The sequence below is a fragment of the Podarcis bocagei genome (assembly GCF_964188305.1).
Source record: "Podarcis bocagei genome assembly, chromosome: 2".
NCBI lineage: Eukaryota > Metazoa > Chordata > Lepidosauria > Squamata > Lacertidae > Podarcis > Podarcis bocagei.
In genome coordinates, this window is record NC_138126.1 from 98,540,346 (window position 1) to 98,558,919 (window position 18,574).

At 44.5% G+C, this 18,574-nt stretch overlaps 1 protein-coding gene across 3 annotated transcripts in view; it reads right to left on the reverse strand.

The window, feature by feature from the left end:
* Positions 1-18,022, reverse strand: part of TMEM94 (transmembrane protein 94) — a 74,360-nt gene extending 56,338 nt beyond the window's left edge. The window contains exons 1-3 of one of the 3 annotated variants that reach the window (XM_081185084.1): positions 17,860-18,022; positions 16,353-16,392; positions 11,367-11,498 (exon numbers count right to left, since the gene is read on the reverse strand). In XM_081185084.1, coding sequence (XP_081041210.1) covers positions 11,367-11,390 — 24 coding nt within the window. In that variant the 5' untranslated portion in view covers positions 11,391-11,498; positions 16,353-16,392; positions 17,860-18,022. The remainder of the gene's footprint in view (positions 1-11,366; positions 11,499-16,352; positions 16,393-17,859) is intronic. The other 2 variants (XM_081185083.1, XM_081185086.1) reach the window with 2 other exon arrangements.
* Between the last annotated feature and the right edge of the window lie 552 nt (positions 18,023-18,574).

The window sequence follows — 18,574 nt, forward strand, 5'->3', positions numbered from 1 at the left end:
TTGCTACTTCTCTCACTCTCCTTGCCTTTTGATTACATCTGATGAAGAATTCCGGAGAACTCAAAAAAGCTTGATCGTAAGTTTATGACTTTTGGGGTCGTCCCAATAAAAGTATTGCAGTTTGGGATTCTTCCCTTATGGACCGGCAAAGTTGCTTTCTAATTTTTTAGTTGTTTCTCAATAAACAAGCTACATTTGCGGGGGGCAAGAACAGAAAATTATGAGGCAAGATGTGAGCCACTCTGGGAACCTTTCTGGCTGAAGGGTGCAGCACAAATGCTTTAAATAAATAAACAAATAAATTGTGACCCAGAACAGTGGGAACTCAACGTAAGAGTTTTAAGACATCTCTAATGGGCAGTTTTTTCATATATAAAATAAAATTAGATTATTTCCTATGAATGAATCACAAGATCGATTTTATATATATTTTCCAGCTGAAAGCACAAATGCACCTAACTTCTTAAATAGACATGACTGAACTATTCTTTCATTGTGTACCTACTCACCACTAAACACTCCAGTCCCAATTAAGCATACACTGCACTGCACAAATTTCCACGCTTTGAACTGTCAAGGTGGTTATGTAGATAACAAGACCCCCCCAAAAAAAAAAATTAAGCCCATATGCTTCTCAAGTTAGTGGACAGCCAGCATAGAATAAAAGTTAAGAGTATCAGTCAAACTAGAGAGACTCCCAACTCAAAATTCCCACTCAGCCAAAAGCCCGTTGTATGACAGAAGTAGGGAGCCTGAAGTCTGGGTACCTTATTAACTCTGTCTGGCCTCCTCATCTGGCTTGTGAGGCCATTGTAGCAGTTGTCACCCTCACTTGACATCCTACATGATTTCAGGCGTGGAGCAGTTAAAGGGAGTTAGCAAGCACCGCCGATCAGCTGTCTGGCAGTGCCTGCAAAAGTCCTCTGCATGACGGTTACTCTAAAAGTCAGTGAATGGCCCAACTTCATACAACAGAGCTGAGGGAAACTAGATCTGGCCAGTGGGTCAGATTGTTATCTTGCCTACCCACCTCCATGGTTTGACAGATGACCAATTTTTGCCTTCATGCTCTGAAATCAAAGGAGAGCAAGAAAGACCCATCATTTGAAGAGCTGATCTTCCCACCTTAGAAAGGAGAGGTTCCAGCTCAGTGGCAGAACTCATGGTCTGAATGGATAAAAGCCCTGATTCAGTTTCTGGCATCTCCTGAACCAGGACGGCTAACCCCTGACTTAATAGTCTGATCTGTCCCCTTTCCTGGCAAATATATATATATTGCCTCCCAAGACTCCACTGATTTTCTTGATGGCAGCAAAAGAAAAAAAGAAAAACAGACACAGTCCTGTGCTGGGCAGAGATGTCAACATCTCCCCCCCCCCCCCCCAGTGCTCTGATGGGGATGCAAATTGCTGCCGCCCCAGCTATCAGATCGATCATTTGATGAATGGGGAGGTGGGCAATAACCCACTTCCTCAGCTGATCTGCACAGATGATCTGAGGAGGGAAGGGCTGTGGGTTGGTCAAGAGGTGAATGCAGCCCACTAGACAGAAAAGGTTCACCCAGGTATATAGAATTGCTGATAGACAGTCTGCATAACATTTCCACTTGAGATTATGGAATATCTGCTAGTCAGGGGTTACAAGTCTGACACGCCACACAAGGCTGCTCCTTATATCGGCACCATGAAGCGGTGAGTCCTGACCCAGGCTCTCTGTTGTGTGGCAAAAAAATATCTCACACACACACACACACACACACAGAGAGAGAGAGAGAGAGAGAGAGAGAATTTCAGAAATTAAAGTTTCTGCATGTGGAACTCTTAAGGGGACAGCTGAAGGAAAGGAAAGCATTTGTGTCGCTGGTTGCAAGAAAGAAGCCAGCAGGGAAGGGAGGGGAAAGAAAGCGGCAGCATCTTTCTCCAGGGCATTGTGTTTCCTAGACAACATACTTTTTAACTGCACAAAAGGAACAAAGTGTCTTGCACAGCACAGATTCCCACCACCCCACTTTCCTGAATACAATTCCTAGTAAGTAATTAAGCAGCTAAAAAACACAGCTACTTGTTGTAACTGGGACACTACCAAGGAAAAGGGAAGCAACACCCCAGGAGCCGGGACTGGGAAACACTCGTACTCCTACAAAACATACACAAAATTCAGCAGGTGGGCTTTTTATAGCAATGCCACTGGCAGACTTTTCTGAAATCTCTCTCACCATCTTGAATGAGCACATGCTGGCACCTCAGACTGTAAAGTCACAGGAAGTTCTCCAATGCGGACATCTCAGTTTATCAGAATAGAGCAGCCTTATTATTATTTTTTTGAAATGGTAAGAAAAGCCTTTTTAACTCTCTTTGGCAGTCGCCTTAACAGAATTTTCTCCTAGCTTTGCTTGGTAAAAAAAAAACAGCTCTCGGTTCGCTTCGATTCCAAGCAAGTGCCATGCAGAATATAATCACTCCACAATACAAAAGCATTCCACTTGCTAGAGGGTGGATGTAAGAACATAAGAAGAGCCTTTGCAGGATCAGGCCAACGGCTCATCTTGTCTAGCATCCTGTTCTCACAGTGGCTGAACAGTACCCTCCCTGCTTGTGATTCCCAGCAACTGGCTTTCAAAGACTACTACCTGTAGCAGGGGGAGGAGAACATAGCCATTATGGTTAGCAGAGACTGGTAGCCTTGTCTTTTAAAGCTATCCGGTTTGGCAGCCATCACTATAGCTGTCAACTTTCCCCTTTTCTTGTGAGGAATCCTATTCGGAATAAGTGAATTTCATTGACAGCTATGGTCATCACTACCTTCCGTGAGAGCCAATCCTATCGCTGAACAATGCGCTGTGCAAAGTATTGTTTGTCCTAAATCTTCCAAAATTCCGTCATCCCTGTGTTTTGCTATTATGAAGGGGGGGGGACTTTTCTCTGTTCAGTTTCTGGATATCCAAGCCCATGCTTCCTCTTACTTGCCTGCTCTCCTAAACTAAAAAGCCCCAAATGCTGCCATCTTTCCTTACAGGGAAGTTGCTCCATCCCCTTGATCATTTCGGTTGCCCTTCCCGAAACATTTCCCAGCTAAAAAGCAGTGTGCGTGTGCATATTGTGTGAAAGAGAGGTGTTAAGTCCAGTAGAAGAAAAGTGGAGCACTATTTCTCAAGTGGCAGCTATCCCGAGGGAAAGGCGGGGGACACACCATTGATTAAAATAAGAGATGAAAGGACAGGAGAGATGTCTGAAGAGGTTAGGGCACTTCGTTGCCACTTCTGTTCACATTGTGAGCAGCATGAAAAATAAGGGCATGAACTCTAGCAAATGACACAGCCCTGTATTGCTTTGCATCCGCTCATGACTACATGACCCTGATATGTGCCTGCGCCTCATCAATTACCCGCATGTGGAGCTTGCACAAACGTAAGCTGTATGAAGATACTTCTACGGAAAGCACAATATGGTAAGGGGAACAGAAGCACATTAAAATGAGATGGATTGGTCAAGACGAAGTAGAAAGGTGCAGAACTTTTAAGATCCAGACACAACAAAGTAAGGGAGGCAGAGGTGCAGGTGGTGATATTCAGTATGATAAGACAAGACAAAATAGATAGTGTGGTAGGGGAAACTGGTAAAAGCAGGGGCAGGGGAAGAGAGAAGGGCCCACAATTGCAGCTCATTCACACTAAACCACAGTTTGTTTTAACTATGCTTTAATTTGACATGCAAACCAGGCTACTATTGGATGCATGCACTCCAGCACTAAAGAACAGAAGTCTGTGGACTCCAATTAAAAAAAAGAAGAAGATTGCAAACAGCCATGGAAAAAGCAGAGCTGCTGGATAATAGAAGAAGGTATTTACATTGGTAATTATATTGTCCATCCCAAACACCACTACTGATGGGATTTACACAATACCCATTATTGCAACAATGGAGCCTTCCATGAAGAAAACTGTCCTTTTCCCAGCACTGGTGTTTCATCACAGAGGAAAAAAAATGACCCAGAACAGTGACATAATGGCTCCTTTTAAAACCTATGCTAAACCATAGTTTAGTGTGACGTGAAGGAGCGGAGGTGAGCCTTGGGCTTCCACATTCAGTCCCTCCCTGGCATAGGCGGGAGTTGTTTAGAAGCTTATATTTATGTTTTTGCTCAACCACAGCTTGTTGTGTTCCCTACAGCAATAAACTGTGGCTACATTAATTATGTTTTGGTTTGTTTTTTCAAAAGGTAATTTCATCTACTTCCTAGTTCAGTCTCAGCTGCTGAAGTAAATCCACTACAGCAGCACCTGTGATCAGGGCCCTCCAGTCTCTGAAAACATCTAACAAAGAAGAATTCACCACCTTTCAAGGCAGTCTGTTCCACTGTCATACAGCTTGAACCAGGAAATAATTTCTTACATTTAGATTAAATCATTTCTCTCATGATTTGAACTCACTGGTTTGGGTCCTCTCCTCTGGAGCAACGGAAAACTAATCTGCTCCATGATCTATGTGGTGGCCCTTCAAATATTTGAAAATGGCTATTCTATAATCTCTAAATTTAAAATCTCCAAAATAAATATACCCAGCCTCTTCAGCCTTTGCTCACAAAACCTGATCTCCAGGCTCCCTGCTCTGCTCTGGATGTGCCAATATGTCAGTGTCCTTTCTAAGCCGCAGTGTCCAGAACTGTGAGTCCTGATCAAAGAACAGAGTGATACCATGAATTCTCATGCAATCTAGAATTGCATTAGCCTTTTTAGACACCAGGCCACACTACTGACTCACGTTTAGCATGTGGCCTCCCATATCCTTTTCAAATGTGCTGTTAAGTCATTTGTCACCCATCCTGTATCTTGACATCTGAGTCTTCGCACCAAAAAGCAGAACTTTACACTTAAGTCTGCAAAACTTCACTTTGTTGGCTTAGTTTTCCATCCTGTCAAAATAATTTTAACCCCGCTTTGAAGTTGGCTTGTTTCACACAAACTTAACTGTTTTTTGGTCCAGACAACACAACAAGCTGCTATTGAGCAAAGAGCAGACGTTTCCAAAATCTCTATCGGAACCAGAGTTAAACTGAGAGGAAAAACAGCAAAACTGGATTTGGTACCTGCTTCACGTGGTTTGCATATCCCAGAGAGGGGACTGTTCTTGCCAGCATTAAACAGAATGAGGAATCAGAACAGATAACTTGCCTGTTAAATTGAATTTCAAAGATTTCTGGATGACCTCTTAGGATATTTGCTCTCTTGTTCTGCAATACCTGGTTCTTAGCCAGGACTGGATGCCAAGCTGCACCGCATCTGAGCAACGGTTATTCTCAGCAGCTATTGGCAGTGGAACTATGTGGATGGCAGAGACTAGACAATAAACCCCTTATCTTTCAGAGTCTCAAGTTCTCTGACAATGCAGCTGTGCAGATTGGGTTTCTTCAGCCCCACAATACTTCCTGCACCATTTTTTTTTTTTTTTTGCCAACTTGGCCAGTACCTCTAAAAAATGCACTTTGATGTTTTTAAGTTACATCGGGTGAGACACATATCACTAGTGAATCATCCTGTACACTCAGTAAAAAAAAAACATAAAAATACACCATCTCAGGGTAGTAATGAACTGGCAACCAGTGCAATTGTTTTAATAATAATAATTAATAATAACAATAATTTTTTTATACCCCGCCCTCCCCAGCCAAGGCCAGGCTCAGAGCGGCTTACAAGCAATAATGAAAACAAGATGAATGATTACAACTTAAAAACAAAAATAAAATACAACATTAAAATATTGGAACATATTAATATTAACATATTAAGACCGAGATTATGTGAGTTCTAAACTGAACTGTAGCCAATAATTTGGCTGCTGCATTTGAAACCTGCTGAAGTTTGCGTTCTCTTCAAAGGCAGTCCCAGGCAGCACACTGTAATAATTCAGTCTTGCCAGAGCATTGAGTACTACAGCAGAGTCATCTCTGCTCAAAAGGGGCTGTAGCTGGAAAACTGGCTGTAAGTGAAAAAGGCCACCCGAGTCTCCGGTAGCAATGCTGGATCCAGAGATATCCCCAAACAATGAGGAAGTAATGATGGCAGAGAAGTAAGATTTCTTCACTCTCTTCATAGAAATGCATGCTTGGTTCCTAAAAAAACATGCCCCATATTGCACAAAAAGGTTTTACGTTTCAGTTGTTCCAAGAAAATGCCACCACTGTCTGAGGTCATGAAAGCATTTCTACAAGGTACGGTAATTGTTGTATATCTCACACTGATCAATACCAAAATGGGTCACTGAGCCATTATTAGCAAGCTTCGTTAGGTTTATTGAGATGCAGCATACACTATCGTTGGGTTAGAAGGGCAGAAGATGTACAAAATTCAAGAGGAGAAATTGTCCTGAGTCCTCAAGAGACATCATGGAGGGGCTGGTTGGATCAGGACTGGAGGAAGAAAAGTCCGAGGATCAGTTGGTTGACGACCTTGGGGCAGGGCCCAGGACAGAGTTACAAATGAGGAGTCAGATCCTGGGAAGGGTCTCAGTGGTGTAATCTGTCAGCACTCTGCTTTACCCCCTTCTTCGTCACCCAGGCACCTTGTACCCACCCATCCCATGCTTCTGTGCTTTTTTTTCACCTCTGATCTTGAGACTCCCTCCCCCCGCCCTGCACTGCTGGAGCCCACCTTTAGTCCAACCTCCCAGGAGGACTCAGACACTTAGTTCAGTTTGGAGCAGCAGCTGTCCCCTTCTCCATCACCTAGGTCATGGAGGTGCCAACATAGCCAAGAACAGGCAACTCAGGTTCAGCCTGCAGAAGTTTGCATTTGCTTGCCCACTTGCCATGTTGAAGTTGTGCCGCCCCATTTCCATATAACAGGAACTCAGAGGGTGTGTTGTTTTGTTGGATCAATGACATAGCCATGTATCTGCTGTGCCTTTGATCCTGTTTTTGCCTATATATCTACTGACCTGGGCATTAAAGATTTGAGCAGAAGCCTTACTCCAAGTTTGAGTTCTTCATTCAGTGAGAGCCAGGACAGATATGCAGATTTGCCCCTAACCAGACAGAGAAAGTACACTACTGGAATTCCTCCATCCCTCATTATCTCAAAGTAACAGCTATAAGTAATGCACATACCCATTAACACAATACAGAGCACATCATTTGGTGCAGTTTTTGATCCCATGCAAATGTCCAAATGTCCCAGGGCAAAATCTTTGACTCAGGTAGCTTGTTCATCCAGACTGACCTGCCAACTGGCAAGAAGGCTTTTGCCATACTTTAGATGTAAATGCATCAAAGAATGTGTGGCCAAACAACATATTTATTTATCCATCTGCAAAGTAAGAATCTCAAGATTCTCTCTCTCTCGACCCCACATAGTTATGGGACTTATTGTACAGCATTCCCCAACCTGGTCTCTTCCTACAGACTACAACTCCTATCAGTTCCAGACAGAATAGCCAATGGTCAGGGATGATGGTTGTTGGAGTCCAACAATATCTGGAGAACACTAAAACACCTGGAGGGCATGTGATTAAGGAAGGCTCTGACTGAAGTAGCTGTGAGGGAGCAGAGTATTGGGCAAGGTTCCTGCTGGTCAGCAAGTCTGTGTCTTGGAGTTCCCTCTAATCCAGTGTTTCCCAACCGGTGTTCCGCGGCACACTAGTGTGCCGCGAGATGTTGCCTGGTGTGCCGCAAGATGTTGCCTGGAGGGAGGCGGGCGAGTCCAAAAAAGGTTGGGAAACACTGCTCTAACACACGCCAGCCGGGGTCTGCCTCCGCGTTGCATCAGCTTCCTCGCTCTCGGCGCTCTGCTTGCCAGCCTGGTGGCCTCTGCCCCGCCCCGAGACTGGAAGGGAGGGGCGGGGCTTCCACTGCAGCTGCGTCTCTGGCTCTTTCGACTCATTCCTCCTCCGAGTGGGCTTGAAAGAGCGGCTGATGGATGAATCGGCCGGCGACCCTGAAGCCTTGTGCAAAGTAGAGGAGGCGGAGAAGCGACGGCAGGGAGCTTAGGCGCCGCATCCGGCTCATTGCGGGAAGTCAAGATGGCGGCGGGTAAGTGTGGGAAGCAGCTTTTTCCCTCCGCCGCCCCCCTCTCACCGGGAATAAAGGGGGCCCCGCTGGGGGTGACGTTGTAGAACGCAGAGTTCTTATTTTGGGAAGGTTTGAGGGGTCGGACTAAGCGGGTTGGGGGCTGGTCTGGGCTTCCGCTCCCTCCCCTCCCCACGGAGTGTACCTGCGGTGCAAGGAGGCGCTCTGAGCCACTGCTCTGGGAAAGGAAGGAGGGCGAGGCGGCCTGGCCAAGTGCAGGGGAGACCCATAGTGGGGAGCAGGGGGAGGAGGAGGCACCGAGGAATGGAGGCGGGGGAGACTCCCTCGCTTTGCAGAAACTGCAAAAAACGAGGCAGGAATTGGGTTTGTTTTTGTAGCTCAGGACGTGCTGCGCTTCTGGTGTGCCTAAGGCGGCCGCCCCAATTATCCCCTAGCCCGTCTTTCCAGGTGCTGCCCCCCCCTCCACAAAGGGCCATAGAACTGTAGAGTTGGCAGGGGTCCCAAGGGTCATCTAGTCTTAAGTTTCTCTTTCAAAAAGGAAACGTGGGTTAAAGCGGCGGCGCCGCCCCCCACTCACTTTCCTGCTCTGGCTTCCCTAACAGTTTTCCGAGTTGCGTCACTGGATCCAGCCCCCTTTTCCACAGGTGACACGGGGCTGGAGGGAGGGAAAGAGGGCTTTACGTCGCGCACAAAGGCAGCCTCCTAGAAGCGCTCTGGGCCGGCGCCGTTTCGCCGAAGGCGCCGGAGGACCCCCACCCTCAGCTCCTTCAGAAAGGACTGGAGCGGAATAGCCCTTTCTCTTCTTCCCCAACCCTTGTCGTTGGAGGAGTCCCTCAGTCCCTCGCTTTGCTGCCTCCTCCCCCCCCCACCCCCGAAGCTTGGAGGTTCCCCGGCAAGGGGGAGGGGAAAAAATTGAAACTTACACTTTCGTGCGTCCCTCCCGGCGTGACGCTGCGCGCTGATGTCACGGGGCTGTAATGGTGGTGTGCCTCGAGATTTTTTTCATCAAACAAGTGTGCCTTTGCCCAAAAAAGGTTGGGAAACATTGCTCTAATCCTCCAACCTTCAAAGTTTATTACTGTCCTTGTGATTTTTCCTTCCTGTTCCCAGGCTGCTCACTTTTTTAAGTGCAAGCCAGCACATGTTGCACAATGAGGTCTGGATTTCCAAAGAAAAGGGCAGTGATACCCCAACAGTTGTAGCCACATCCTCTTCTAATGTGCACACAAAAAACATCTCACAACACAGCACAATGAGACCACAAAACACACCCATGAGAGAAGTGTTAACGCCAAGGCTGTAATGGGCATTCCTCACCCCAAACATTTTCCTATTGCCCCTACCGAATAACCTGTCCTCGCCACACAACTATTGCAATTGTGAAACAACTTCTCACTTTAAAACAACAACAACCGCATGCCATTGGTCATTAAGACACTCCAATAGTTGAATTGTTCCCACTTCATCTGGTAATAGGTAGCAGATACACTACCCAGGGATAAGCTATGGCTGTTCAGATCAGGATATGCACCTGCCTCAAGATACCAAGGACAAAGCTAGATTGAGCATACTCAGCTAATAAAAGGATGCTACCCTTTCACATTGCTAACACATTATTCAGTCTGGCATTTGCAGAGGTAGATCTAGAAATTGTGCTCCTCTCCAGGGGTGTTTCCTGTTTAGGGGAAGGTATGTTGCCTCCTTTTTTTTGTCTATGCTCAAAAAGGTTGAGGACGACCCCTATTCCACACAACCCACGTGAACAAGATGAACTGTCGTTAAATACACATGCTTGGGTCAGATTGGATCAGATTGAGCAAAGCATAAGGAATGCCATCCTACCAGCATTCCATATAAAACAATCTCTCTGGAAAGATGCAGGTTAGGAAGCCATGGAGAAAGCGTAAACAGTAATACTTAATTCCTAAATGCACAGTCAAAACAAGACACACCCGACATCAAAAGTCCCTTTCTACCCACAAAAGGCAGTCTGTCTTGGGATTTGGTTTCATTGGCTCTCTTCTGAAGCAAGAAATCCAGGAGTAGGTTTGTGAAATAAAATGTTTTACTTTGAATAGATTCACACATCAGTTCCTCTAGCATTTCTCTCTCCTGTTTTTTTCCGCTTTCCCCCACTTTTAGTCACTGTATGTCTCCATCACTGAGAACTGGGAATTTAGTGGACATTGATGTTTTAAAGGGATCACACTTGCCCCCATTCATATGGAGGAAGAAGCAAGTTAACAAGTAGCTGGTCACATACAATTGACATCATTTCTGCAACAACTGTAGCCATGAAAAACTGTTAAAATCACAGAAAGTGAGCAGACTATAGCCTATGATCATATAAAGTTCGGTGCCATGGACCTATGGGAACTTTCACTTTCTGGTGTCCTATTATTTGTAAAAGGTAAAGGTAAAGGGACCCCTGACCATTAGGTCCAGTCGTGGCCGACTCTGGGGTTGCGGCGCTCATCTCGCTTTATTGGCCGAGGGAGCCGGCATACAGCTTCCGGGTCATGTGGCCAGTATGACTACTATTATTTGTAGCGCATCACTAAAAACAATAAATGAGAAAAAGCATTTCCAGCGATGATGGCTGTGGATAAAATCTTGAAAAGTAAAAAGAAGGCTCAAAAGCAGCTTTCCAAAGTTAATAATTTCAGAGCTAATCTCATGGTTTTGTAAGTTTCACGGTGTGGCAACACAGTCACACAATGACCATCCTTAATAATAGTACAGAAAGATCTTTGTTAACCAACTATCACTGCCAGAAAACAGCTTACATTCAAGTTCACAAGCTATATCTCTCAAGAAGTTCAACATATCCCACAGCAGTAACCCTTGGCATTCATCTTATCCAGGAGAACAGTATGTAAACTATGTTATATATGCTTATGATTACTTGGAAGTAACCTCCACAGTTGTAAAGGAGAAGTAGTAGAAAAACACACACAGAGTACAGTGGTACCTTGGGTTAAGTACTTAATTCGTTCTGGAGGTCCATTCTTAACCTGAAACTGTTCTTAACCTGAGGTACCACTTTAGCTAATGGGGCTGCCGTCACACAATTTCTGTTCTCACCCTGAAGCAAAGTTCTTAACCCGAGGTACTATTTCTGGGTTAGCGGAGTCTGTAACCTGAAGTGTCTGTAACCTGAAGCGTCTGTAACCCGAGGTACCATTGTAAATATGAATCTGGGTTTCCAGATTCTCACCAATGAAAGCCATTCTGACATTAAGAACACCTGACCACTCATCATTTTCCAACTAAAGTCAACCAGAAGCAAATTCAATCGAGAGATTCATCTAGAACTACAGTAGCTACAACATGACCAAAAAACCTACCTGACACTTCTCCTTGGAGTCCATAGTTACTTAGTGGACAGAGCATACCCAGAAGACCACAACCACCATTCCGTGAGAGGTCCTCTTCTAGATAACGTATGAAGCTCAATTAGCGTGCCTTAGTGATAACATCTACAGAAACAAAAGGGGTTAAATGTCACTCTTTTACCTTCACTCTCTCTTAAGTAAAGCACTTTGGAGAATTCAAGATCACAACTGATCTAGACAGATGAGAAAACAGAAGATGGCTCTTACTGTACCTTCTGCAACACTTCCACCCCACTACTAGATAGGGTCCATCTGTATTAACTACTGAAAAGGCCAGTACCACGGGCAAAATGAAATCCCCTGTAAGGCATAACATGATTATTGCCTTGGCACTGAACGCATTTTCTTGACACGCCCAAGAGAACTGCCAAGCTCAGCCTCTAAGTAAGAAGCCAGATTTCATCAGGTGCTGCAGAGACAGCATGCTCAAATGCCAGCCAGGAGGCTTGTAATAGAGGCTGCCTGTCACTAATAGCTATTTGTCTTGTTATTTTTATCTCTGACCAGGTCCCTGCTCAGATAATCTCCAATGGAGCCTGTAGTCATGACTCTCCCGCTATCTGAAACAACACATCAAATCTGCTTTGACAAGGTGGTTACACTACAGAGTCGAGCACAAGCCAGATCCGTCTACTGGCTAGAGTGTCTAAAGAAAGGTGCAAGATCATCAGTAAAGAAAATCTTAGCATAGCTGCAATTAACAGAGCCTAGCTGGCAAGCTGTTTCTCCCAACAAGCGTTTTGTGACCTGTGGGTCAAATTCCAAGCATAGTCTGTGCCTCAGTTGTAGACTTACTAGATATCAGAGTCTGACTCAGGTCTTCTACCAGCTCCTAAAGTCAAGGTTAAAATCTAGTCAATCTTTGAAAGCAACTGAATTGTTTTCAGTAATAAGACTGGCCTGTATTTCCACATGCATTGGGGGGAATCTAATTCAGCTTGACTTTGCGCACTCAAACACATCATTTTATTTAGAAACATAAAGTGGTTTTTTTTCTGCTGGACACCACCAAATGCAACATAGAAAATGAAGAAAACCAAAATAGATGTATATCATATACTTAATGAAAAACATTAAAATAGAAATATGCATAAAGTACTCAAGTAGGAATCATAGAATCATAGAGTTGGAAGAGACCACAAGGGTCATCGAGTCCAACCCCCTGCCAAGCAGGAAACACCATCAGAGCACTCCTGACATATGGTTGTCAAGCCTCTGCTTAAAGACCTCCAAAAAAGGAGACTCCACCACACTCCTTGGCAGCAAATTCCACTGTCGAACAGCTCTTACTGTCAGGAAGTTCTTCCTAATGTTTATCCTAATAGCATCAACAGTATCACCGCAATCCAGGAACCCAAAAGAGAAATACAGTGGTGCCTCACAAGATGAAAATAATCCGTTCTGTGAGTCTCTTCGTCTAGCGGTTTTTTTGTCTTGTAAAGCAAGCCCATTGACGGATTAGCGCTATTAGCAGCTTTTAGCGGCTTATCGGCTTAGCGGATAAGCGGCTTAGCCGCTTAGAAAAAGGGGGGGAAAGGGAAAAAAAACCCGCAGGAACTCGCAAGACATTTTCGTCTTGCAAAGCAAGCCCATAGGAGATTCACTTTGCGAAGCACCTCCAAAACGGAAAACTCTTTCGTCTAGCGAGTTTTCCGTCTTGCGAGGCATTCGTCTTGCGGGGCACCACTGTATATAATATGTTACTGATGAGCTGTAACACTGATTTGTTCTTGAAAACAGGAGAGTTCTAAGTGGGATTTCTAGTGTTTAGGGAGCAAGGCAGCAGCGCATAACCCTTTGCAGAATAAATTATACAAAAGCAGAGTAATTTATAAAAAATCAGTATATAGGTATGTGTAAATTGGCATATAATATATCAAGGGTGCAGAATTTAGCTCTTCGTGGTGCAATTTCATTTAGTGTGAAGTACTAAAGTACACAGCATTGACCGTATTCAGCACACCTTGCTAGCTAAACAGGTAGAGCCCTCAGTCATCCCCTAGAAATTCCTTTGAGCTATATGCTTTCAGTCTGGCACAACCTCAGAATTTGGCTTCAGTTTGAACTGTGTCCCTGATTTCCATTATCTGAAGCCCAGGATGGAAAGGATTCTCACTAGCTTAAGCTTGCCCTGTCAGCCCAGTTCAGGAATAGAATGCTACAAGGAGATGTTTTCAGAGCACAGCAGATGATGGCAGCTGCGGAATGAAAGGAAGCTGTAGCACAGATCTTGCTGAAATATTTCATGCTCTGCCTTTAAACACACAAATACCCGTAGCAGAATGGGAAATAAGATGCTCTGGTTGGTGGTCTGCTGTTGCTTTAAAAACTATTAACAATTGCACTCTGAAATAGCCAAATTTGGAAACATATAGCTTCAAAATGACTGTCAAAAAAGCAGAAAATGCCTGAAGCAAGATCAAAACAAAAGTACTCCCACCCACCCTGCAAAAATAAAATAAAAATCTTAGCTCTTAGCAATAGAAGCTCAATTCTGTGCCACTTGATAGAGAAGGTCAAGAGGCAAGACAGCTGTGCAAGACAGGAATATGGGCTGCACTGCAGTGAGACATTCTGTCTCTGGCAGCAAGCTGTAATGTGATCTTAAAAGCAAACCATGCCTCCTGACCATCAACATTCGAACTATAACACCCGAAACTTTACCTCTCACCTCAAAAGCAAAGAACAAGCAGTGATCCCCATTTCTCAGCTTCTGGCCAAAGGCCTCCTCTACACAGCCCGAAGCTACCCAACAGCAATTGGTTAAGTATAATAATAATAATAATAATAATAATAATAATAATAATAATTTATTTATACCCTGCCCATCTAAAAGGAAGCTACATAATGACACCCTTAGCGCTTACCTACACTCTCCGGTACATTGCTTTGTTCAGATATCGTTTTCACAACCTGATTTGCCTTTAACCAGCTACTCCTCAAGGCTCTATGGGATATATTTGCTTACATGTGCATTCTCCTAGATCTTTTATAAAGAAAACGTGTTTTAAAAAGCTGCAGCCATTGTATGCATTCACCATTCTATCAGTACAATGCCTAGACACATCCAGCACCAAAGCAAAATTTATATTGTTCCTGGTTGCACAAGCAAATTTAATCAAGTTAGAAGTGCTACCTACAGTTTCATTCAAGGGGGGGGGATAAAGGATTTCAAGTTTGTCAGAAATAAAGAAACTACAACAACTCTCTTTTGGACATTATAAAAAACATATAGGGAATATGCAAAGTTCAAAAAATTCAGACTGCCTTTGTTGAATAAGCTAAAACCTTTGGACGCCAAGATCCTATCCTTGTCGCATGACTTTGTCCCAGATCTCCCACAGATGTGCAGCACAATTTCCCCTCCCAGTTTTGCAGCTGGAGGGAGATGGGATCTTCTGTGGAGTTGTGGAAGCCCAGTGCAACTGTGGGGATGACCACAGCTCCTCTCTCCAGCTTTAAACTCAAGAGTTGAGAAGCAGAGGAGAGACCTGTTCGGCACTGAGCTGCTGAGGCTCTTCAAAGGGGTTCAGCGATACAGTGCCCAAAGGGCCAGCAGGACGTGGGTTTGCTTTGATGCTGGGGGTAGGCAGGTGCTTGTTCTGAGCACCACCCAGAACTAAAGCAGCCAACCACATTCTTCACCTTTGGAGCAAAAGACTAGGGCTCATTTTGGGTGGGCAGTCTGCATGCCCGTTACCCCTGCCATCCCTCAGTACATCCCTTCCATTGGTTTCAAAAGGTCCAGGGTCACATCCAAACCATGCATGTAAAGCACACTTAAAGCACAGGGCTTCCCACAAAGAATCTTGTTAAGAGTGCTGGGAATTGTAGCTCTGTCAGGGCTAAACTACCATTCCCAGAGTTCTTTTCGGGAAGCCATGTGTTTTAAATACGTGGTGTGGATGTGGCCCTAGATCTGCACCCAAACCTATATATGGAATTATTACATGGAAGCGGCAAAGTATGTTAGCAAATTCAGACCATTAACAGTCTAGTCTAGTCTCATCTTGGGTGGTTTGGGGAATCACATACCTACCATGCTGGCATAGTGATGTCTGGAATTATCACAAAAAGCAGCAAAGTCTGCTAGCAAATTCAGGCTATAATAGTGTAGAATAATTTGGGTTTGGATGTGGGAAACTCTCCCATGAGCTATGATGTTCACTGGTCAAATGTTGCAAAAGTCAAACTACCCCATCCTAACCTACAAAACAGGGTTATTGTGACAGATCCAGCACAATCCTACATATGATTCCACAGAACTAATATTCATTGCATTCAAAAGGGCCTGTTCTCCGGAAGCAAACACAGGACTGCAGCATCAAGGCACAATCGCGAGCTCTTTGCAGGAAGGGTAGGATGCAAATGGAATAATGAAATAAAACCTGCTCATTGGCAGACATGAGCTCCCTAAATTTAAACACCTCTATAAGATCATTTCCAGCCTAAGAGCTGACTAGTTCCTCTATTGTTTTACACATATGATGTAAAGGAAGCAACATATATAGTCTCTGCAGGTGCATTTTCTGTGACATTTTGAAATCATTGTTTTTTATGAGAAAAAAAACTCTAAAAGAAAATTATCTAAATGATCCCATCCAAATCACATTATATAATTTATGCAGACTCCGCATTGGTTATTGGAAGTAGAAAAATGTTTTGGGTGTAGTTAGAGAATATCTCACTAAGCTAGCATACCCTTTCCACCACTGAGCCACCAAACATAGACATGGCATTGTTTAATAAAGCAGAAACTAAATGACTCCCTAGTAAAATTAAGAAAGCTAAGGGCAAGTAGAAAGTCTGTGAACTCAGTTCCAGTACTCAGAACAAATTCCTAGGCCCATGATTATTTTTGTCCAAGTGTATTTCTTTTACACCAAGCGCTGGTTGGTAGATCTTAAGTGTTCTAACAAGATTAAAAGTAGATCTCACCAGCCTGAAGTCTCCTCACCCCAGTTAACAGGGCACCAAACTAGGGGGGAAAACAAGTTACAGTGAACTATATGGGCCTTACTCCTGTATAGACATACGTGGGATCGCACTGCTGGTATTTATCTTGTTTACTATCCAAACCGCTATGGCTTGTAACCAGCAATGTAGTCAAGTAGGCACAGGAGTACTAATCAATCCAATTAACTATACAGTACAGTAGTTTTAAAAATCTGACTACTAAGCAAACCCCTATGGAGATGAGTGGGAAGGTTTAGTACCAATTACATTGTTGCGAACAATGGATTCTGCTAATACTTTAAAAGGTGAATTTGAGGGATTCGTTTTCTGCATTACTTCGTCAAAAGATGACATATGATCAGCAATAAGGTGATACTGAAATATTTACCTAAATTGGTCCATTAGTTAAAAACAGGCTTTTTCTTACATTTAAAAATAAAGCTTTTAAAATCAGCTGACCATCAGAGGAAACTTCCACAAAGTGCATGGGCAGGGGGCACACTTGCATCATGGTAAAGCGACCTCTCCCAACCAGGCACCCTCCAGCTGTTGTTGGACTACAACTCCCATCATCCCCAACCAGTGGCCATGTTGTTGTATGCCAACGTCTGGACGGCACCTGGTTAGGAAAGTAACGATGTGGAGAAGAGTAGTTGAAAGGATGAGTACCGAGCATCTCGTTTAGATATGCTGCAGTAATGTTCTCCTCATTATGCTGTTGTAACATAGCAACGTGGGGGACTGCCTGGTTACTTCTAACGTCTCTTGCGCTGGGTTATATACGGTTATGCAATACACCGGGCAAAGTGCAGAACGTTCCTAGAAACTGCTTAACACGTGTCAGGGCCCTCACTGCGCGGGAACCACAGCATGGACCTGCTAACACTGCAGTGTCAGCGTCGACTGCCTACACTGGCACTAGCAGGGCGCATTTACACGGACTGAATTAAGCAGCAATGGGCAAGTAACGGCTTGTCAATCAGAGACAGTAATATGACTCCCGAGTTCCACCGGCAAGCCGGGGAGGAAGGCAGAGAGGTAGGGAGCTTGCGTGGGTTGCAAGATTTGCAAGCGTCTGCAGCTGCAAGGAACTGGCGTCGTGCAGAAACTTCCTACTGCAAGGCGCCTTGCTGCTCTCCTGCAGGGTCTGGCTACCCTGACACGAGACACCCACTGAAACACCCCGCAAATACGCGGAAAAGTTCACAGCCTTGCAGAGGTGGCCTCCAACTCACAGATCGTGAGAAGGCGACGCGTGTTGACAAAGAGCTGCAAAGCTGATAAATCGGCACTTCTCTCCTCCTCCCTCCGCCCAAAACAGCAGCTTTGAAATGCCTCCTTATCCCAATGCCTCGCTAAATCCTCAGAGTATTGGGAAAGGCGTGGGGTTATATAAAAACAAGCCGCCTCAGGACGAAGGGCAGAAACTTGGGTCTCAAGGAGCGAGCCCTTTTTCCACCCTTCCCGAAGAGAGCGGTAGGTTACTTACCAGAACGAGTTTAATATCCCCTTTCTTTTGTCTCTGGGGTCCCCAGCAAATCCTGGGGCCTTTCCCCGCCAGCTGGAGAATGCTCCCAGGCAACCCTTCACGCCATTCCCCCAAACATCTCTATAGCCGCCATCCTTGTTGATGGCAAAATAACCCGCTTTACTCCAAAGTATCATATGTGTGGCTTCAGGTGCAGTTAAATAAGCTTGCACTGGATTGGCTACGTTCGCCTCACATTTCAGGGCTTTAGCTGTGGTAGGTTAGGGTGGGGTGAAGGGTGACGCTATACTTCCGCCCTTCTCTCCAAACCATCTGTGCACAGCGAAGGGCGGCTAGTTTCAGGGATTGAAACAGGAGCTGTTTGCTGACCATCGAAACGAGGGGTTTCCTTGAGGGGTGGATCTCACATGGTGAGCCGCAAGACCCGGCAGGCTACTTCTCTCGTTCTGGGACCGCTGCGGAGGGAAAAAAATCCCTGTTTATAGAAGATGTATTTTTAGAGCATGGATTTCCTTCCAGCTACTTAGAGATTCCATTATTATTATTATTATTATTATTATTATTATTATTATTATTATTATTATTATTATTATTAGTATTCGACATTGGCATCTATACTTATATCGCTGAAATTTTATGTTCATAAACTGGAAAATATATACTGGGTAAAAAGTATCAAGTTACTAGTCCTTCATAATTAAATTTAATGTTTGGC